At 44.8% G+C, this 23,954-nt stretch overlaps 1 protein-coding gene across 5 annotated transcripts in view; it reads right to left on the bottom strand.

The window, feature by feature from the left end:
- DNAJC13 (DnaJ heat shock protein family (Hsp40) member C13) overlaps window positions 1-23,954 on the bottom strand; it is a 1,667,846-nt gene that overhangs the window by 1,411,429 nt on the left and 232,463 nt on the right. For all 5 annotated transcript variants that reach the window (XR_014970022.1, XM_085630673.1, XM_085630671.1 and 2 more), the window contains exon 5: window positions 22,766-22,807. Coding sequence is in view for 4 of the 5 variants with exons in the window: in XM_085630673.1 (XP_085486799.1) it covers window positions 22,766-22,807 (42 nt within the window). In the remaining variant the exon portion in view is untranslated. The remainder of the gene's footprint in view (window positions 1-22,765; window positions 22,808-23,954) is intronic.

Raw genomic sequence — 23,954 nt, 5'->3', positions numbered from 1 at the left:
CGTGCAGAGCAACTTTTCTAGTCTTTTTAACGTGGTTTTAACATCATTTTTATCAACCACATTGCTACTCGCATCTTTATTGGCCTCTTTTGTGTCTGGTAGGTTAAGAAACAAGGCGTCCGCCACTGCTTCTCGGTCTCGAAGCACGTCTGCTGCTGCCACCATTGCAGCTCGTATGTCAGAAAAGGGTTATGCACTTATTAACTGGAGCCTCAAAACACAGTGAACAGTCTTTACAGGCTCCTTATTGTATTGGTACTACAATCTATTCGCCCGCTATTCTCGTAAGAGGACCGACTGCACAAACGGTTCACCTCTTGCCGAAACCTGGCTAGTTGTTGGGGTCCTCCGACTCCTTGAACTCCTCAAAGCCGCAACTTTCAGCTACGCCGATTTACAGCTGCAACCGTAAGCTTCTTCTCTCGTGACTGTGGGAGACTGGCTCAAAATACTCCTTCCGGGTCAAACACAAATCGCATACGCGATATTAGCTGAATTCCACGAGCCACCTATGAAGAGAGGGTCCGTATAAACAGCGGAAACAGCCAACCGCCAAAATAATGTCCAATCCACAATCCTGATACGCACTCTCGATGAGAAATCAGGTACGGACCACTCGAGTAGATTGAAAAGTGCAGTGGTTTATTTTTCCTCTCACAGCAACATGACGCGTTTCGACCAGGTTTCCCCGGTCTTGATCACATGACATGTTCAAGACCCCATAGTGAATTTATACAGCTGTATCTTGAAATTGGCTCCTCCCAACTTTCTCAGAGCTCAACAACAGACTATTGAAACAGATGTGCTAGGCTGCAACATTACAAAACAGCTATAATTCATTGCATACATGATGTCCAAATGGATCTATTTTTCTGCTACGAAATATTGGCCTTATTTATCTACCAAAAACAATTATGACATTAATACATACATATACACACATATATACACACAAACACATATATATACATATACACATATATACACATACATATTCCAGAAAAACTTCCTCCATAAGGTCGACAAGGGTACACAGCGGGGCTAAAAACACAGTTCATTCAGAACCTGGCATGGCGCGTTTCGGCAGAAGCCTTTCTCAAATGCCTCTGGCTCTGTGGTTCCGTTTAGTTCAAAAGTATTGGCCCATCCTCCTAAAGTAGTGTGGGACCCACCTGACCACGTTCTAAGTCACGCCCAAGCAGTTAGTGTGTAAACGACTATATTATCCATCATGCAGTTTGTTCGTGGTGTTTTGGGGATGTTGCGATCAGCCTAAATTTTGATTGCTCATGGTTGAGAGGCTGATGTCGAGTGTGGTAGGACTGGAACCGGCACTGTGCTGGACAATGAGCTGTCTTGAAACCCTCACTTCCTACCGCCCGTCTCCCCGTACACAGTGTGCCTGGAGACGTTAATGTAGTAATGGCGTCTCTCCATTGGTATGGGCTGTCATCGGACAGCAGTTCCACTGCTTCCAGGGAAGGGCGGCGATCCAGGTAAGTGCCAATGGTCCTGTGATTCTTTAAGGAAGGGTCCCTATTGCGTGCCAATGGCTGCACGCTAAACATTCCAAACAAATCTTCCTCCATAAGGTCGACAAGGGGACACGGCGGGGCTAACAACACAGTTCATTCAGAGCCTGGCATGACACGTTTCGGCGGGAGCCTTTCTCAAATACCTCTGGCGCTGTGGTTCCTTTTAGTTCAAAAGTATTGGCCCATCCTCCTAAAGTAGCGTGGGACCCACCTGACCACGTTCTAAGTCACGCCCAAGCAGTTAGTGTGTAAAGGACTGCATTATCCATCATGCAGTTTGTTTGTGGCGTTACACATATACACATACACATATATCAAAGATCCATTTCCTCCTCCTTTATGAAGAAATACCGCACTCAGGGGGGACGTTGAAAGTCGTTCTTTATTCAACGGCAAGTAATGAACATTTTTTTTTTTTGTTGACGTTGAAAGTCGTTCTTTATTCAACGGCAAGTAATGAACAAACGCGTTTCGGCGAAAGCCTTCTTCGGTGTTCACAGCACATCAAAGGAGGCATGTTTAAAAGCGTTACCATAGAGCTTCGAAATGAAAAAGGGACCAACATTTAGTGTCCTAACATCAGTGCCATTTTGAAGTGGGGCCTCATCATGTCGATTCTATGCAATTCATCACATATGTCATGTTATATGATTATTTTATCTGTATACCAAATTTTAAAAGGACATATTCCTCATGCAGACATCATATTAAGCTATATATCGGCATACTCATCTGCTTCAACCATTGGTTTCGCTGAACTAGCAATCAGTGTAGAAATCATATTGCGCAATACTTAATTGACGCGCATATCTCTTTTACACATCCATCGGTGTGACATGATTAGATTAAGCCGTGAATCGGCACACTTGTACTGCGCATTTTGAAATTATGTATACGAAATTTATACCACTTATAGAGCCGTGAATCGGCACACACGTGTTGCACAATTTAAAACAGATTGTAGTTTCAGCTAATCCTTGGCACTCTTATATTACACCATTCATAATCTCGCCGTGTATCGGCTTTTGACCCTTCATGTAACGCTAATATCAACACAATAACATACACATATATATACACATACACATATATATATACACATACACACATATATATACACATATACACATACATATATACACATACACACACATACGAGCCTGACCCGCGACAGGTGCCCCCGCTGGTCTCGGTGCAGTCCCGCCGCAGCGCCAACTGACGCTGTGGCTCCAAGGTATGCCATTGGAGGAATGTATGGGCATGACAAGCACCGGCAATGCACCACAACCCACTTGGGATTAATAGTATTAAGATGAAGAAAGCACACAGCGACTCACTGCTAGGAATACAATTGCACTTCAAAGACCAGTGGGCCACGGGGGTAGCCACGCCCACTTGGGCGGGTGGAAATGCTTGAAACTGAGTGCAATCAAACTGTTGTGATCTTTTCTTCGCAGAATGCCTGCAGCCCCTGAGAAAGTGTTTATCACGAAACGCGTTGGGCAGGACACTATCTCTGTGAGGCACTGCTGATGCGGCTTGAACATTGTTTTCCTGCAATAAATGATGGCGTAAACTCAACTTACCTGTGTCGGGCCTTCTCTCAGCAGGCAACTTGTTGTTTTGATACACACATACACATATACACACATATATACATATACACACATATATACATATACATACATATATACACATACATATACACACACACACACACCTATATACACACACCTATATATATATACACACACCTATATATATATATATATATATATATATATATATATATATATATATATATATATATATATATATATATATACACGCAAATCGATATATAGCTCAAAAGATTAAACGCAAGTACAATGTGAAATATTCGGTGGGGTGGGGGGGGTTAAGCAAAACTGGTAAAGCTCTTTTGTTGTCTTGCCATTTCCATCACTTTTACTAGTTCCATCAAAGCTGTAAGACTGCAGTACGCTCTAATGATTGGGAAACATCTTTTAGCTGTACTGTACTCTATTTTATAAAGCACTGTTCCTTTCAGAATTAAATAAGATATGCTGCTAGTACCTTTTTCCACTGCAGTAATTATCACTCCCAATTAAGGTTTGAAGTCTTTACAAATCTGTTTGGGGATATGTTTCACATGAACCATCAATGCCTTGCAAAACCATGACCCAGCAATATTAATGTGCAGAATTTATTTACTGTTACAGGTCACACTCTCCGGATAAGTTTCAGCAACTAAGGAACTGTTTTTTTCTCATTTGCACTCCCCTTATGGATGGGGTCAGGAAGATAGCCTGGTGGTATATTTATCATTGTACGACAAAGTCACAGGACACAGTCGCAGGATAAATTCTGTTTTTCAAAAGCTTTGTATTTATACATAATGAAGAGAACGGGCACGTTCCTGGTGACAATTTAATAAGCCATTAACAGATCAAAACAATATTAATCTGCTGGCTAGAGGTTTGAATACCCGCAAGACAAAACTCAGTCTTGAATCTTACCAAGGAAGACAAAATAAGTAATAACTTCAACTGGAAAAATTATATTTTTATACACAAATAATCCAGGGAAATGGATTTAGTGAAAGCATAACAGAAATAAAATATTAACATTTTCTCTACTCATCTCTGTTTAATGACTTCATAGGGTGACTTTCAGATAAAGTGTTGCTTTTTGATGTTAAAGTTATACAGACCTGGACAAAGAGTAAGCCCTGCTCACATCTCATTCCGAGGGAGGCCACACACTGTTCTCTGGCATACCATAATCACATCAGACTCTCCTGCAAGAATGATTAGAACATTGGAATGTTGGGAGCTCCATTGTAGACAATGGAGTGCTCCCTGCTTCTATGGGCGGTAAAGATCTGCAGAGCAACATTCCAATGTTTTACAAAAGCCTCTCGAAGCTCGAGGGGATTTAAATCGAGAAGCCTTTGTTTAATTTGTTAGAACATTCTGCCCTCTAGTGGCAGAATGTTCTAATAGCCTTATAGCCCTCCGTAGCAGGGCTATACCGCTATTAAAGTCCCACTGCCTTGTTAAAGTCCCTCGCCTTCGGCTCGGGCCTTTAACGCTGCAGTGGGCCTTTAATAGCCGGTATAGCCCACTACAGCGGGCTATAAGGCAATATTAATGGCCTCAGGATGATGACAATGTTCCACCCACAGAAACTCCACTGGCTCCTCTACTAGCCCATCAACTTCACAGTCTGCTACATCACTTGTAAACAATGCTCGCAGCAGTAACTAAATTAGGCTCAGGAAGAAAAACAAATACGGTAGGGATAAGACAAGACTCCAACCTCCTTTGCTGCTATGCTCCTAAACTCTGTTCTGCCCTCCCCACATACAAAAGACAAGCTCTCCACCTCAGATCCTTAAGTAAGGGACTGAAGACCCTCCTCTTCAAAAAACACCTCGCATTCACAAGTATCTCTCAGATGATTGATACAACTGGTAAATGAACCTTCGTCTGATATGCCCTCCCCGATGCTATTTCTCTGTACTTGTCCCAATTACCACCACCTTGGCATAGTCTCCTCTTGCGTTGTAGATAGGTTTGGTTTATAAACCACCACATATGCATACAAGTAATTTTTCAAATGTCTCCCTTTTCCTTTCGTTATTCATCTTCAATGGACTGTTTTCAATGTGCACGTAGGTGTAAGCTGAAGAAAACCTGAAACTATCCCTCAAAACCAAAAGGATATCATTACATGCAGAAAACTCCACAATTGACAAACAAGAAATATCTTGAGACTTGAAAAACAATTCAGCTATGACTAGCCGATAAAATTGCAGTCAATTTTCATTATACTTTGTGACTTCACAAGCCCTTTTAATAAAGAGAAGTTTCTTCTAACTTTTCAGTACAACAGGCATTCTCTTATACAGTAAGAACCATGGAAAGCCATGCCAAATTGGTACCATTTTTAACACATACATGTTCCCAAAGGAAAACGGAGAAGCAAAATGTGACCTCACCAAACCATCACTGATCGAATATTAGTGAACACACTAAACTAGATGATGTTGAAAAAAAAATTCTCGGTTTCTTTACTTTTAAAGTGCCTTGAGGCAAGGTCTCCAAGCCATGCCTTGAAGCATCATTCAGCAAAACTGATCATAATTATGGCATTTGTTTCATTCTGCTGAAGTACAATGACGAAGAAACAGCAGTCACAAGCCAGTGATGACCAAAATATTTGAGAAATAATGTAAATGTGGAAATGAAGAGGGCCACTAAACCTTATTTGAAAGCACACTGGCGTTTGAATTTGGAACCGGATAGGAAATAGTATGCAAAGGTTGCCCCTTTTACTCAAGACCAAATAGTGGCAGGTAAATATCTGGTGGAATATGTATGTAGGGAAAATGTAATGCCCAAGTTTCACATCCCAGAACAGAAGAAAAGAACAAGTTACTTACCTTCGGTAACAATGTATCTGTAAGAGAAACATTAGTTATAGATTCCTTACCTTAGAATTACCCCCAGGTGTCAGACTAGATCTGGAGAATTTTTCTGCAGCAGTATGCCTGCACGTCGGTAGGGGGTGTCAGTCGACTCCCCGTCTGTTGTCACCATCGTGGTCGCTGGGATGACGTCGCGGTGTCTACTCAGACACTGCCCCTGCGTGCTGACGTCAGTTCTGACACGACTTTCCATGCCAGAAGCGCAGAGCCATGCAAGACGCTGCCGCTGGTGCACATAACTAGGGCCCTGGAAGGGAGTCCCTATCCCTAGAAGTCAGTTCGCAGAACGGGTAGGATGGGTGGGGCGGTAAGGAATCTATAACTAATGTATGTCTCTTACAGATACATCGTTACCAAAGGTAAGTAACCTGGTCATCTGAAAGACGATTAGATATAGATTGCTTACCTTAGAATAGATACCCCAGCAATGCCAACCCCGGAGGTGGGTCTGCGAACTAAGTTCACACCAGGAAGTCCCGGAGAACAGAACGGCAGAAAAAGCCGTCTCTTCGGACTTGGCTGTCAAGGCAGTAAAGTTTTGTGAACGTGTGCGGGGATTAGGCCTGGGCGGTTAATTTTGTTCCGCTCGTGGAATTAGCGGAATGTGGGTAATTTCGCGTTCCGTGGAGAACACGGAATTGCCAAAAATTCCGCGATCCACGGGTTTGAGGAATTTTTTGCTTGTTCGCGCTTTCAAAATAGGTGTTCGCGAGTTATTTCCCCCCCGAGCACGCAAACAGCGTTCGCAAACAGGAAAAAAGCATTGCGAACGGGCGGAACAAGCAATTCCGCGTGTTCGCAGAACTCTGCGTGCTCGCGGAGAATTTTTACCGTTTCACGGAGCTTTGCGTAGCGCGACTACGCAAATTCCGCCTACCCCTAGCAGGGATGCCCAAGTGGCTGCCTGGTAGATGTCAATCAGCTGGACTCCACGTCCCATAGCAGTGGTGGCTGCCTACGCCCTGGTAGAATGGGCGCGCAGTCCTACTGGAGGTTCATTTTTGCCAAAGAATAGCAGATGTTAATGCATAGGACGACCCATCGAGACATGGTATGTTTGTACATTAGCCCAACCTTTTTTGGCGCCTACATAACCCACAAAGAGTTGATCGCCCACCCGAAAACTTTAGTGCGGTCAAGGTAAAAGGACAACGCACGTTTTGGGTCCAGACGGTGGAGTCTCTCCTCCTCTTAGGAAGGATGCGGCGGCGGGAGGAAGGTGGGCAATGTGATGGTCTGACCTATGTGGAAAGAGGTAACCACTTTGGGAAGAAAAGAGGGCCTAGTGCGAAGGACCACTTTGTCCAGATGGACTGAAATAAAAGGAGGCTTTGAAGATAGAGCCTGAAGCTCACTCACCCTGCGAACAGAGGTGATGGCAAACAGGAAAGTGGTCTTTGAAGTAAGAAGACGAAGAGGACAATTATGTAGTGGCTGGAAGGGAGCACACATTAGGGAAGTAAGGACAAGATTCAAGTCCCATTGGGGCACTACAAAAGGAGAAGGAGGAAAGAGATGAGTAATGCCCTTTAGAAATCTATTTACAATCCAACACTTGAAAAGAGAAGGCGAAGAAAAGCCGAGATGGCTGAAAGATAGCCTTTAAGAGTGCCCAGAGCAGAGCCCTGCTGGGCCATGGATAGAATGAAGAGGAGAATCTTTGAAAGAGGGGCAGAAAGGGGATCAACAGCCTTTGCTGTGCACCATGCCACAAATGTGTTCCTTCTGCATGCATATACTGTTTTAGTGGAGGGAGGCCTGGCTGCCAAGATGATGTTACAGACTTCGGGAGGAAGGTCGAAAGCTGTCAACTGTTGCTGCTCAATCTCCAAGCAAGGAGGTGGTGCTGGACAGGTTCGGGTGGAGGACCGTCCCCTGCTGCTGCGACAGAAGATCCACCCGAAGAGGCAGTCTGATCGAAGGATTGGTAGCCATGCTCAAGAGCTCAGGGTACCAGACTCTTTGTGCCCAGTCCGGAGCCACAATAATGACTTGGGCCCGGTCATGCTTGATCTTCTTCAGCACTCTGGGTAGAAGTAGTACAGGCAGACAGGCATACAGGAGGACGCAAATCCACTCGTGATGAAAAGTGTCACTGAGCGAGTGCTGCTTGGAAACTCCAATGAGCAGAACTGCTGCCATTGCATGTTCTCTTCAGTGGTGAACAGATCTAACCAAGGCTCTCCCCACTGCTGAAAGAGAACTTGCACCACCTCAGAGTGAATACCCCGGTGGCTGAGTTCATCCGAACCTGGCGTTCAGGGAACCTGCTAGGTGTTGAACCATCAGGGATATGCCCTGATGTTCCAGCCATGCCCAAAGGCAAAGAGCCTCTTGACATAGGGTCCACGTCACCACCCCGCCCTGTTTGTTGCAGTACCACATGGGGGTGGTGTTGTCCGTAAACACCCACACTACTCTTCTATTGACAGAAGGAAGGAATGCTTTCAGTGCAAGACAGATCGCTCGGAGCTCCAAAAGGTTAATATGGAGCCCGGACTCCGCCGGGGACCAGATAACACATGATCTCCACCTCTCCCATGTGGCCGTACCATCCCAGGAGTGACGCATATGTCACCACTGTGAACTCTGATTGGGGGAAGGGAGAGGGATATGCTGTTTACCCAATCCTGGTTCATGAGCCACCACTGCAATTGACGTGCAGTCCCCTCCGAGATGTGGACAACACCAGAAAGATTCCACTGACTCTGGCCTACTGGAACTTCAGGTCCCACTGCAGAGCCTGCATATGACATCTGACATGAGCCACCAGCAGTATGCAGGAGGCCCAGCAGCCTCGGGGTCATTCTCACCAATATCAGGTATAGAGACTGATAGCCCGAATATTCCGGACACGCTGCTCTGGAGGATAAGCTTGAAACTGTGCTGTATCCAGAACTGCTCAGATGAAGAGGAGCTTCTGAGAGGGAATCAGGTGTGACTTGGGAATGTTGATAGTGAATCCCAGCGAATGCAGGAGGTCCGCTGTGACTTGAGGTGGGAGACGACAGCCTGGGGCGAGCCCGCCTTCAACAGCCAGTCGTCGAGATAGGGGACAACTTTGGGTCGTGGTCCCGCTCCAGGCACCAGAGACACACAAGGTGAGGATCCGTGACTTACATCAACTTGTGACAGAAGTCACAAGGCTTGATGCCAGTCCGAGGATGGGACATCCCTTGTGCTACCAGGAGTCGATAGACTCAAAAAAGACATCGACAAAAGTCGAATAAAGTTTAGTCAAAAAGTGACTAAGGGACAAGCTCTCTCTGGATCTGCGCTGGCTGGCGCGGAAAAAGAAAGAACTGAAGTTAGTGGGCAGGGGCTGCGTCTAAGCAGACACCACGATGTCATCCCGGCGACCACGACATCGACGACGGATGTAGTGTTGACCGACGCCACCTACAGACGCGCAGGGGTACTGCTACAGAAAATTCTTTGGATCCAGCCTAACGCCTGGGGGTAATTCTAAGTTAAGGTATCTATAACTAATGGTCTCTTTCAGATATGCTGTAGTAGCACATTATAACCCATTCAAATGTGCAAAACTCAAAAGGGGGACATGTTAGATCTGACATCCTTGGCATGGTTTTACCCCAAACTTTTTGCCTTCAGACCTCCCGTTTTGCGGACTGGTTTTCCTGGCCTTAGGACTCTGCGCACTTTACCACTGCCAACCAATGCTAAAGTGTTTGTGCTCTCACCTTAAAACACAGTTGAATTGTTTTAGACACAATTGGCATATTCAATTTATTTTTAAGTCCCTAGTAAAGTGGCACTACCTGTGCCCAGGGCCCGTAAAAAATGCTACTAGTGGACCTGCAGCACTGGTTGTGTCACCCACCTAAGTAGCACTTTAAACATGTCTCAGGCCTGCCATTGCATCCTGCGTGTGAAGTTTTAAACTGCCAGTTGACCTGGCCAAATAAACCTTTTGCCAAGCCCAAATCTTACTTTTTATGACATATAAGTCACCACTAGAGCAGGCCATGGACCACCCAGAGGACAGAGTGCAAAACACTTAAAAGAGTAGGACATGAGCTTTTAAGTTTTTCATGTCCAGGTAGTCTTAAATTCCCTTTTCATTACTGCAAAGGATAACATTGGAGTTACCTCATTACATTTAATAAGCAGTAATTTTTAAATGGGAGCAGGTGACCAGCTCATGTTTGGTGTATTTTGGAATTGTAATGTAACATCCTAACTTATGGTGAAGTTGGATTTTCAATTACGGTTTTGAAAATGCCACTTTTTGAAAGTTGGTATTTTCCTACATTAGCCATTTTGTGCCTACAGCCTGTCTCTGGGTCACATGACTGTGTGTAGTTGACAGTTTGGCTTTGTGTATTCCTTCTAGACAGCCACATACAATAGGGAGCTTAGGTGGGCCTGGATCAGCCATCACTGGCAGGATGGGAGGGAGGAGCTGGGCACAGCCCGACTTACACTTGAATAGGCTGCGTCCTGCCTCCACAAAAAGGCTGCTAAACATCAATAGTTAGTCTGAAGACAGGGCATGGAGGGCATGGCACCTGTGCACCTCAAAGGCATGCCTCTAGAAGCTTCTTCCCACTTCAAAGGCACAATTGGGTATAAATACCGGACCTCAGAAATCAAACTTTCAGCACACTTCTCGACCTGTGGACTCTGTCAGGAAGAAGGACTGTTGTGCCTTTGAAAGGACTGCTATCCAGCTGGACGGTTACTCTGCTGGACTGCTACCCTGCAGGATTGCTCCTTTGATGTTCAGCTGTCCTTTTGCCTGAGAGAGTAGAACTCTAACTGCAACTTTTCCTTGAACTCAGGGCTACCAGAGTGACTACAAGGGCTACCCTGCTGGCCTCCTGATCTACGCCTCAGGGACAAACAGCTCCCCAACATCCAGCTCCAGCACCTGAATCCAGCAGAAGACGTTTCCTGACCCCCAAGTGGTGCCCCTGCTGTCCTGGACCTTTGGCGAGGATCAGAGAGCTGCTTATCGTGATCACGAATAGGCCCTTTTGCACCAAGACTTCACTGTTTGCACTGCTATTCAACACAAAGCTCTGGCAGACACCTCTTTGCGCTACAGCATTGACAGCTAGCGGGGACCACCAATGAAAAGCTCCAGCAACCCCTGTACATGACACCTGGCTGTTCTTTGCGCTACACAGACAGCCTTACGCGATGCTTTCCCTAATCTTTGCAGCCCCTCCACTGCAAACAGGACTCTTGACGCTGATTTGAGAAGTTAAACTTTCAGATGGGCTAATTTGGTGACTGTCGCTAACCTGTGCTTTACTGTGGTTAGCCTAAACTTGTGATTTTGACCTGGTCTAGTGTGACTCGATATCTATAGTTGGCGCTCTGTGCTTTTTGACGCAACCATTTCTAAAGATTTGTAACCCAAGTTCTACTGACTGGATTTTTGTCATTTTGGTCTTGTTCCATTTATTAAAAATTACTCCATTCTTCTAACTTGGTGTGGGATTCTTTTTACATGTTTTTTTGTTTACTCTATTACTGGTTGAAGTGTTGCATCCATATTTTGCACATTGACTCATAGTTAAGCCTGATTGCACTGTGATAAGCTAACAGAGGGTTGAGCACAGGTTAATTTAGGGTTGGATTGTGCCTCACCCTGACAAAGACTGTGGTTGCTGCTTGACCGAGGCTCATACCCCAGTCAATCGCCAATCCAGTGTCTTACAGGAGGCAATATCTCAACTGCAGTATAGCTACTTCGGTAGCATCATTACCCCTCTAAATACCGGAACACACATTTAGGAGGCCCTAATAAGGAGTAATAATTTCTTTAGACGTGCATTGAATGTAGAACTAATAGAATTGAATACTTGAGGGACCGGTCATGGACATTATAAAGCAATCTCCCTCTTTTGTTACTACTTATAATCCATATAATGCTGACATCTCAACTCCAGAAAGTACATTTGCCTTTGAAATTTGCATATTTTGCAGATGCCAGTTTGTTCCTGTAACCAATCCTGCAGTATTAAAATAGTGCCACTTCTAGTATTCAACAATGGTCATTATCTACCGTTCAGATCAAAGGTCCTGAAATGTAAGTCTCTCTGATCCCACCTCAAAAATAACAGGGTCGGATGTAATTTCAACTACACCCATGTTTTGGGAAAAAGAGCTGAGGTGGTAAAGTCTTACTTTATTTTTAAATAACTGAAGCCAGGCCCATTTATAGGCAAAACTAAGGCCAGAGGCTAACATGTTCCTTCTATCTGCTGATTACGAAATTCTAGTCTCAAAACAATCTTTACAACTGAAATGAAGCAGAGTCATGATCTACGGAGCTTCAACTTAGCATGCCCTTCAAACGCTGTAGGTTTGTAACGCATCCCCATTTTCATTTGCTTGGTGAACCGCTCTCTTATGTTTGCCCTCCTCAACCTCAGAATTATTGCTGCATGAAGGAATGTAACAGTGCAATTGGCAGAGATATGCGCCTATTTACCTTTAGCGTTAGTTTCTGAAACCAAGAAACATAAGCATAGTGTCTATTGTGCTGTAATACTTCAGTGCTAGTACAGCACTTAAACCCAGAGACAGAGAATTGATTGCTGACCTTCTGTCTGTGCAATGCAGATGGCTTTCCATGCAGCAAGGAGCCAAAGGTCCTACAGTCAGTCCAGAGAGTCAATATGCAGTGCTTCTGAGTCTTTGGTCTCACATTAGACCAAGACCTTTTGATTTTACTCAAATTATATGGATAATTTACTTAGAGGCTTTCAGTAAACCCTCTTTGTTCACTCACCATTCACTTTTTTGCCACTCACTACAGCATAAAGCACAAGGGTAAGGGATCTGTCCTCTTCAGCCATTGGCCAACTTCACTGTGAGTGACTGCATACTGCCCTTTCACTAGGAGCACATTCACATACAAAGCACTTATCTTCAGTGTTGGAGAGTCCTATGGAAGTATGTGCTTTCTGAGAGCAAAACAATTTTGCTTTTAGCCAACATTTATTTGTTTAAACTGACGAGGGCCCAGCAACTTCCCCAATAATAAAACTTTTGCAAAAATCATGACAAAACAACACAAGCACCAACAAAGTAAAAAGACTGTCAGCCAAAGCCAATGCTTGCGTGTTGGGTCAGCTTGGGGGAAATTAGTTTGTATCAAGTAGCATGTCAATGTCAGGCTGCCTAAAAAGCTGAAACATATCTGAATGTGTTGTACTGACAATAAGGTTAGTACCGATCAAGGATAACCTCCGAAAAGGGAAAAAAATAGATTAAGTGCCATTATTATAAGAGAGATAGAAAATATGAGGACAGGCGTGTGTAAACCTTTCAGGAAACGGGACTTATAATTAGCCTGTGCTTTCTCGCAAGTACCATCCCCAGTTTTCTGAAACGGTCAACATCCCTTTCGTGAAAACGCGATAACTGACACATGGTCATGTCCCCAAAATTCATAATGCACCAGAACACAGACTTCACCTCAGATTAAACTGTAATTTTCCAATCCGAAAGGTAGTTTTAGTTCGTGTCTAAAACGAAGTAATGTAATAAAAGCAAAGTTCCTTTAATGTTGAACTAGAAGCCTTCCAAAAACGTCTATACATCAGTTGAGGAGGAAGGGCACACAAACTACAAACGGCGTGTTAGAGGAGCAGAACTTATTCTGTTTGGTGCATGTGCTGTTTTAGATTACATGTTGTGCATAGATTAGAAAGTGGTATCTCTCTAAATCCCCACCCACCAAGCATTAGCTTACAGGAAGTGGAAGAGGCAGCCCTGAAAAGTATTTTATGGACTGCTGGTCTAACCAGTGCCTCACACAGCTGAGGTCACTAAAAGTATGTAATGAAGACCATCTTCTACACTCCAAAAATGTCTTTGCACTTTGACTTATTTTGGCATTGGGAGTCCTTGATGCCCTTATTGGAGCTCTTTGAGCCTCGAGATTCTATCATCGAGCTGAAGCTAGAACCAGGCAGGGTTCTTTCTTTGTGTCTGTTCAAATTCGGAGCCAAGTTACCTTCTGAGGGTAAAGCTCTCAAAGTCAATCCTCTTTTAAGACTGTGGTCTTAATATTGTGCGTTGATTTCTTTTTGGTGTTTTTTATTTAGAATAATGGCTCCCAGCATCAGAGTCCTGTACTGAATGTGGATATGGGCACCCTTCCTAAGCAATGCCATAGATCATGCCAGAAAAATAGATGGCCACTGAAGTGGTGCAATCTAACTGCTTGGTAAAGGTACCATCCGGAGACTAAGAGTTCTTGGTCCATGACAATTTTTTTCTTTTTTGAAACATACTTTATTGGTTTTTATTGATTTTATACATCACGTTACATATCATGAATCATCATGAATGTCTTAATAAGTATACACGTCAACTGCATATTCCTGCTGTAGTATAAATGTACACAATAGATCTATGTAGCAATTATAATAGTCCACATTTTTTTCTTCGAGATATTGTTCTCTGCTGATGGTCATATTCAACATATTAATATAGCAAACTGTCCCCAACTCCCCCCTCCCGTTCCACCTAGGTCTCACACGTACTTCTTATTCCCATGTGTATGTATTATTTGGTATAGGCTTGTGACACAGTCATGTGTACATATCTTAAATCTCCCTGTTTATGCACACTTTACAGGACATGGTTACCTCTGGGCATTCAGTTGTATACCTCATACCGGGTCCTAAACATCATCCATTGTTTTTATGGCTTCGAGCATCCCATCCCATTCCAATGCCATTGGTATTTTCCGTAAGCCCTTGAGTTCTTTTCTGCGCAGTGCAGCGCTCTCAGCAGTACCCCAACCCAGTAATTGTGTGTGCCAGGTCAGTACTTCTGGGGGCTTCCGCGATTTCCATCTCATAGTAATGTTTCGTATAGCTAGTATGAGTGCTAAATCTATAAAACGGTATTGCACTTTATGTTTGGATGTTTGCTTATGCAGCCCTAGAATGCACTCCTCTATCCTGTTCTGTATTTCACAGTTTACCGCTTTCCCTGTTCTGTGCCTAACGGTGTCCCAGTATCCCCGCACTTTTGGACAGGTCCATAACATGTGAAGTAGGTTTGCACCCTCCAACAGGTATCTCAGGCAATAATGTTGTGTTTGGGGAAACATTCCATCTAGCTTATGTGGAGTGAGGTAAGCGCGGTGTAATACCATAGTCTTTATAAATTTGAATTTCGTGTTCCTCGATGTCTTCCTTGGGTGTTCCAGTACCTTCGTCCATTCTTTATCTGTTAGGTCCCTATCTATGTCTCCCGCCCATGCAGTTCTCAGTGTGTCTAGAGTGGCTTTGGTATGCGAACTGATGCCTATATAAAGCCATCTAATAAGGTGTCTGCCTCTTCCCATATAATGTACCATCTTAACTAGGTCATTAGTAGAGGGTTCCTGCCTTTGCGGGGCCCAGTGTGTTTTTATGTATTGTATCAATGCAGCGTGTAGTAAATATAAATGTGCTGGGGCCCCAGTTTCATTAATAAATGTATCATGGTCGAGCAGTATCCCGTCCCCAAATAAATCTGACACTGTGTTAATCCCTGCATCCGACCAGGGTGTCAATTTGCGCTTCGTGAGTCTACCTCCCGCTAGTGGGATCCCCATCAAAGGAATGTTACCTGCATATGCCGGTGGGTGCTTGCGTATAATGCAACACCGCCTTCCAGCATTGAAGCGCCGTGGCTAGCAGTGGGGGCAGGTCTCTCGGGGGTCTACTACCAGGCAACAATAGAGTGTGTAGTGCACCGTTGTCCATGTCTGCCTCTGTGAACCTTATTTCCTGCAAGTTGCGTCCCGCTGTCCAATATGATAGCCACTGTAATTGGCATGCATAATAGTATGCTTGCAAGTCTGAAACACCCAGTCTGCCCATGCGTGTACTTGTAGTTTCTTCAGGCTTATCCGTCGTCTACCAGTACCCCAGATAAGGTCAAGGAGCATCGTGTTCAATAATTTATATGTGGTTTAATAATGGTAAATTAGTGAAATACTACAAAAGTCTCGGCAGAACCACCATTTTGGCCCATTCCCCATAACAGATAGTGGCAATGCCGTCCAGAAAACAATACTGGAACGCAAAGCTCGGATTGCTTTGTGCAGGTTACCGTCAAGCATATCTGCATGCGCCCTGTAAATTTGTATACCGAAGTACTTAAAGGTATCCGGGGCCACCGTTAGTGGAGCGTCTCCAAAATCTATACTTGCAGTACCTGCATTCTATGTAAAGAAGAAAGCATGCAATTTCGTTATGTTAACGGCTAATCCAGACACAAATTCAAAGCGACGAAACGTATCATATATTGGGGCTAGAGGCATATTTAGGTCATGCAGGTATAAAATGAGGTTGTCTGCATATGCAGAGAACAGGTGCAATGTGTTTCCTAGCATTATACCCCGGTCAGTGAACTCTTTCCGCACTGTTATGGCCAATGGTTCCCAGGCCAGTATAAAGGTAAGAGATGACAGGGGGCATCCCTGCCTAGTCCCCTTATGTTTGGAGTATTCCTCCGAGATGTGACTACCAGTGCGGGCTCGTGCTGTAGGTGCCTTATATAGGAGGCGTAGCCAAGCGATATATCCCTCTGGAATCCCGAATTTCTCCAGGGCCTGAAACAAATACTCCCAGTTTATAGAATCAAAGGCTTGTCTTAGATCTAATGAAAGACAGCCCGCATGTGGGTATCGGCTCGGGCTTCCGACATCAAATTGTGTAATTTCCTAATATTTAGTGATGTGATGCGTGACGGTAAAAACCCTGTTTGGTCAATGTGAATTAGCTTAGACAGGGAGGGCAATAACCTGTTAGCCAGTACTTTACTTAAGATCTTGTATTCAGTGTTTAGCAGGGACAACGGTCGGTAGCTGGCCATATCTGTGGGGTCTCTCCCTGCTTTCGGGAGTGATATAACTAACGCTTTTGACATTGTGTGCGGTAAAACTCCCTTCTCCCATGCAGTTTTATACAACAATTCCAGTTGAGGCACTAGGGATTCTGCATATGTACTACAGAATTCTATTGGGAGCCCGTCCATACAAGGGGTTTTATTTTGTGGAAGTCCCTTCATAGCTATTCTGATCTCAGATTGTGTAATGGGTCCAGTGCGGTCTTTCTGGACTGCGGCGGCTGTGAGTCTTGGGTATGTCAAATTAGAGAGCAAGGCCTCCGTTTGGGACTCCGTGTTGTGATCTGTGGCACTGTATAACGTGGCGTAATAGTGTCGGAAGGCTGCATTAATATCTGCCTGAGTGTAACCCATAGTCCCTTCCACCGTTGCGATCTCATGTATACCCATCGTAGGAGGTGCGTCCCGGATTAATTTGGCAAGTAGTGCTCCTGATCTATCTGCTTCAGCATGGGCTTTCCTCGTATATGCTTGGTAGTCAATGACCCGTAGCGTCTCTAGAAGTTCTGCGTATTTTATTCTTGCTTCTTGTAGTGGGCCCTTTTGGTCAATATGTGTGGCAGCCTCCTGTTCCAACTTGCCCATATTATCTTCCACTTCTATCAAAGCCTTATGTATTTCCTGTCTGACACCCACGGTCGTATTGATCGCCTTCCCCCGTATCACCGCTTTAAAAGCGTCCCATTCTACCAGCCTGCTTGTTGCCGTACTGCTATTTTCTGCAAAGTAATGATCAATGATCCCTGAAAGGTCGCTACAGAATACTGAATCTTCCAAAATCTGTGGCCACAGCTGCCATGTGGGAACCAGCGTGGCCACCCTCCCCCATGCCATACTAATCTCCAGTGGATTATGGTCTGAGAAGGTTTTCGGTAAGTAAGTGGCGTGAAGCGTTTGCATTGCTATCCTGGTGGAGCAGTATATTCTGTCTATTCTGGTATGTAGGTCATGCACTGTGGAATAATAAGAGTACTCTCTGTGCATGGGGTGCCTCATCCTCCAGACATCACACAACTCCCAACGTTTTGCCCATCTATCCAGTGCTTCAGCTTGTTTAAACACTCCTGCTCCATGTAGGGGCGGGTGTGATCTATCTAGGGCCACGTCCATTACCGCACTGCAGTCCCCTCCCAGTATCCATGGTTGTGATTCCCATCCCGCTAGCGCCCCGCTCACTATGTCCCAGTACTTATCTTGTTCCAAGTTCGGAGCGTACACCGTTCCCAGTATTAAAGGTTGTCCGTCTAGCGTACCCTTCATAAATATGCATCTTCCCAGCTTGTGCACCCTTTGTTCCATAGCTTTAAATGATACTCCATGCCACACCCAAATAGTGGTCCCCCTTGCAAAGCTGGAGTAGGAGGTGGAGAAGATTTGTCCCCTCCATTTCTTGCGCAGCTTCGCCGCCTCGCTGTCTAGCATATGAGATTCTTGTAAATATACTATATGTGCTTTGCTGTGCTGTAGCTGCGTATGTATCCTATGCCTCTTCTGTATTGTTCCCATGCCCCGTATATTCCATGTTATTATGGTGGTTACCCTGTGCAGTCATCGCAAAGAGTTTGTAGCTGTGGGGAAATTAATGTGGTGCGCAGGTATAAGAGCATTTCTATCCATTTCCGTACCGTGAGACCTTCCCACCCCCTGAACAACCCAATACTCTGTCTGGTCACCCAACTATACCGGACCACACAACTCAACTGAAACAATAAAAACTCAATGGTCATGCATAGCGCCTTTGCCATGTGGGGGACATCGCTAGTGCACCACATGTGGTGTACTCTTTACACAAGAATACAGTTAAGCTTCCACGGAACCTGGGCCTAATTAATAATGTACATTGCAAAGAAATTCGCCATTGCTGCGGAAATGGTACATGAAACCATCTTACAGTTACATAACTTATATTTGCAGGTACAGTCAGCCGTATAAGTCTTTATTGACTTGCGGGGTCGCAGATGGAAACAGAGCCACACTGCCTTCAGAGTCCGATTTGTGTGTTACTTCTTCTTCTTCCGAGGAGGACTTAGCTTTCACTCCCGAGGTGTGCGTGAAAGTTGCCGCAGCTATAAGTGCCTTTGATTTATTCTGTTGTATCTGCTGCTTGGTGATATATTGCCGAGCAGGCGTCTGGCGTGTTCTTCGGCTTCCTCGCCAAGCAGAGATCCCAGAGCTGGTCCTGCTCTTCGTTGAGAGTTAGTCATTGCAGAATTCGTTAGTTCCATTACTTCCAGCCAATCTTCCACATCTCTGGGGCTTTCGAAGAAATAGGTTTTTGGTTGTGTAAGATTTTTAAGCGCACCGGGAAAAGCAGTGCATATTTCAGGTTTAAGTCTCTAAGCTTCTTCTTAACTGCCATAAAGGAAGAACGCTGCCTCTGGACCAACCTTGTGTAATCTGGGTATAGTGAGATTTTCGTGTATTCGAAGTTTATCGGAGATGATTCACGGGCTTTTTGCAGGAGGATGTTCCTGTCGCGGAAGTTCAGTAGTTTCACTCTTAGAGGACAGGGAGAAGCACCAGGTTTTGGGCGACCAGTAGGTTTCCTGTGTGCTCGCTCTATGCAATATTGCGTGGAGAGTTCTTCATTGGTGATGTGATCCCGAAACCACTCCTCCATATATCTCGTTGCGTCATGTCTCTCACTTTTTTCAGGCAGTCCAATGACGCGGACGTTATTACGACGGGCGCTCCCCTCTGCATCTTCCACCTGATCCAGCAGGATAGCTACCTGATCTTGCAGCTGTGCAACCTTGGTGTCAGCCTGTGACTGCCGTGGGACTACTTCCTCCAGTGTCGCAGCATTTTCTTTCACTTTGTCCGCCAGCTTAGCGTGGTCCGCCCGAAGCAAGTTGAGGACAGTCGCCAGAGTCCCTACTTGAAGTTCTATCGCCTTTCTTGATTCACGTACTTCCTGTAATATGAGTTCCAGCTTATCCGCAGGTGTAGGTGGTTCCGTCAGTGGGGTGCATTCTGTTTCATTCTTAGTGTTCGCAGGATCCACCGTATCCGGGACACAGTTCTGCCCGCCTTGGTCCTGTTTCACACCCTTACGCCCTATCTTCCACACCAATCCAGCGACAGGTAGCTAGGGTAAGGTGAATGTGGGTTCACAGTGTGCTTCCCCTGGGTCTCCAATACACCTCCACAGCGTTTCTCCCAGTGCTCCTACCACAGCATCACAGCTCTCTCACGTGCCCAACACCAGTCATTGCTGCTCAGCCCGTCTTCTTGCACGCCACCCTTATTTTCAGTGTGTATCCTGCCATGCAGCAACGTCTCCACTCAGCGGGGCAGGAGGCCCCGAAGCATGTGCACCGGCCATGTGGCAGCAGTAATCCCGGCACCGCGCGCCGTGCCCACCGTGGCAGCCGGTGACAGTGTGGCGGGCCACGTTATTCAGGGAACCGCAAGATTTGCGGCGTTTCCAGGGGCTGCTGCAGGCCTCGTACTTCCAGCCACACAGCAGCAGTGTAGACGGGACTCGTGTCACTGCCTCCGTTCCACCCGAGGTCACTGCCACCAATCACTGCCGCCTTGTATTCCCTTCCTCCCCTGCTTCCACGTAGGGGGCACAGGCCACTTCACCTCCCTGCGCCTCACGGGTTCAATTATGGCCGCGCAACGGCTCCCACCGCCGCCATTTGCCAATCGCTACCCAATGTGCTCTCACACAGTGGCTCCAACTCAGCGTTGCAGTACTTTCGGAGCCTCCAGCAGCAGACACACGGTCCTGTCCTGCATATATTCAATACGCTCAGTGCCTATCGCCTTCTAGCGACATCGGCACCATTTGCGAGGCGCCGCTTCTGGTAGTGCGTCAGAGTGTCTCGTTTGGCAACAGGGGAGCAGGCCGCCCCCGCATCCCCGAGCTCGCGTAGACTCCAGTCCCGCTCTACTGGCACACCTCCCGTGCAGTCTCACTTTCTCGTTGTCTGCCGCTTCGGCTCCCCGCAGTTTCGTCCGGCAGCAAATTAATCCAGTTTCCAGGGCCTCGCAGTCCCTCTACAGTCTCAATGCCATTACCGTGTAACGTACGGACACAGGTCTTAATCCCGTCGCAGCCCTCCTTGTTCCGCAGTCTGCTGCGCCTTCAGGCCTTTGGGGTCACAATTTCGGTCGTGCTCACTTCCTCCAGCCCCGAATCCTCCCGCTCGTCACCGCTGCTCACTCCCGCACTTTGATGTCTGTCCTTCGACGTTTAGCGGGTATATGCCAGGATTTTGTCAGCCAGGTCCGGAGCTCGTCTAAAGGACGACCACCATGCTTGGCTGCCCGCCACACCCACCCCTTGGTCCATGACAACTTAATGCACACACAACCTTATCTTCAGTTCAGAATTGCCTGTTTTCAATAAAATGCTTGCATGCTGAGCAACTGGTCTTGCTATGGTCCCTTGGCCAGCAGAGGTTGCACGCCCAGTTCAGGTTGGACTAAGGGAATTTGGAATAATAACTATGACATAACTCAAGGGTGTGGTTTCCATGAAGTATTCCAAAGTGATTTGTTCTTATACAGCCTGCCCAGGATGGACTCAGAAGTTGCCCTTTCATTTCAAAAGACCTTCGATGTCATTGAATGTTGTAAGTAATGCCGATTTTCTCTACTTACAGGGTCAAAGTTGCTAATGAGACGTTGTTCAATGGAGTACCTTGATAAACAGCCAAACACAATGGCAGAAGAACGAATTTAAGGTGGAGTCTGTGTCCTGGTACATTGCGAATTTCAATTGTCATTTGTTACATGTTCGAACCAAAAGTATTACTTGAAGAAAAACAGTCTGCAATATTCCGAAACCCAACACTAGAAGGCAGAAGATTACACAGTACATGATTTACTATACAAGCAGCAAAAATATAAACACATACACTCAAGACTGAGCGACTTCCACATTCATTATGTTTAACAAGGACCCCTTCTCTAATGATTGATCCCCATCACGGACTATAGACTTGTTCCTGTACTGACTCAGTCAGCTTAGTTCCCATGTTTCACAAAGTGATAACGGAGAGTGGAATTAAATATTCCTGAAAAACTAAGGAGACTCACGAGCACTGTAAGATCCCAATACTAGTGCTCTAAACTCCAGCACTGCAAACAACCAAACCTGTGAAAGAACACTTCACAACAATGGCATACATAATAGTTGTCACAAAGTTGGACAAGGCCAATACTGGTGACAAGCTGTAAAGATACCACATATCTGCTACAGTTACAACTTGCACGACAAGGGTGGTTATGCAACCAAATAACCAAAAGGACCACCAGGCCAGTGAGGAGGAGACTGAACTTGGCCTTCCTCCATGTATGGATCACTTTCAAAATCTTCATCATGCACAAAGTTAACTATAACATCACATCTAAGTCAGAATGTCCCTTCATTTCCTCAAAAACAATCTGTGGTCCAATTCCAACAAACTTCCAAGAAAAACTCTAAAAGATCACAGCAAATGGAGCAATTTTTCCAACACCTCTCACAAACTCAAACAATCTTCAGTTAAGATCAACTTCTGAGCACTCGGGGAACTTGACATGCAGCTACCATCCACCAGTATACGCACTCATGCATTTATCGAACCAATGGCAGGTAGAAGAAGGATCAACCATTTCAAAAGCATATGAATGCACCATTGAGAGTTGAGAGAAATATCAATGTAAATAATTAAACAACATCTAATAAAACAAGAGACAGATATGTCAAACTTTACAATATATAAAGTGTAAAATAGTGTCTATGTGATCCCGTAACACTGTGATTAAAACAAAATATATCTTTCAGGACACTAAAGAACTTTCATGGATCTCATATTATAATGTTCATTATACTAAAAAGTTATCTTTTAAAACATACCCTTCCTGTGATTTTCCCTTCTGAGAAGTCTGTCCGGAATCTCTGTAGAAAAGCAAGGACCAGTTAATTTTAACAAAACACTTCTGGAACAAAACCATTGTAATTAAATCCAAAATAAATTTAGCTTAATAAACAAGTTCTCAAAGAGGTGGATGAAAAATTGTTCAAAACTGTTCAATTACAAACACTAGATTCTACATATAAATTCTACGCAAAACATTTCTTATGTTGAAGAAAACAGTTTTAATTCAAATTAGAAGTTCTTAAGGAATAATAATGGCAATTCTAATACTTATTACAGAAGAAAAGTAATACATTAGAATTACACTCTGTTTCTCTCGGTTTAACTGATTTTACATTTAACTGGTTTTAGTACTTTTTTTTAAATCAATAATTGCATGGAAAAAGTCACAATAAAGATGAGAAAGCAAAATGATAAAGCGAAAAGGGGATCGCAAGAGGGGAGTTGGACACTGGTAATAGCACTAACTCTAGATGAAACATGTTTCTTGAAAGTCTGTTCTTTATTAAGGTTCCATAAAACATACAGCACAGAAACCAAGAGACTATACACCTCATCCACCAGGTAGCAAATGAACTCTGGTAAATGTTCCCCAATCTTCCAGGCATCAAATACCAGAGGTGACAATTTGTGCGAATTTTCCATATTCTGAAAGCAGATGATTTGATCGCCCAGTCGATATGTCTAGTCACACTTCATCTGGAATGGTCTACAGTCTTTTGGTATCCCAACTGCCCCTACAAGTATCCTTTCAGTGTGCAGATAAATTCTGCCCTAGAGGTTTTTATAGGAGCAAAGCAACGTTTAAAAAATGGCTGGTGGAAAGCGGATTCGCCTTCTACTGAAACCCAATCTCAGTTGTTTACACTGTAAGTGAACTAAATCACTATAGAACAGCTACGTATTGAAGACCCAATGAGAACCATCACACTTACCAACCCCTCAACTAGGAAATGTACCGGTTGATTAACACAGCAGTGAACTCCAGGCTTGGGATGAACAGCATAAGAGGTGTGGTACATTCATTTATGTTTCGGTTCCAAAACTATAACATTGGAAAGGCAAGCAGCTATCAAAAAACAATTCTGTATTGCCTGCAAAAGCAAAGCATATTTGGGAAACATTCAAGTATGCCCTATCCCATTGTTTTAGCAACCCTTGGTTCAC

This window comes from Triturus cristatus, chromosome 10 (genome assembly GCF_964204655.1).
Source record: "Triturus cristatus chromosome 10, aTriCri1.1, whole genome shotgun sequence".
In the NCBI taxonomy this organism is placed as follows: Eukaryota; Metazoa; Chordata; class Amphibia; order Caudata; family Salamandridae; genus Triturus; species Triturus cristatus.
The sequence above is the reverse complement of the archived record's forward strand: the minus strand, read 5'-3'. Positions and strand labels throughout refer to the sequence as shown.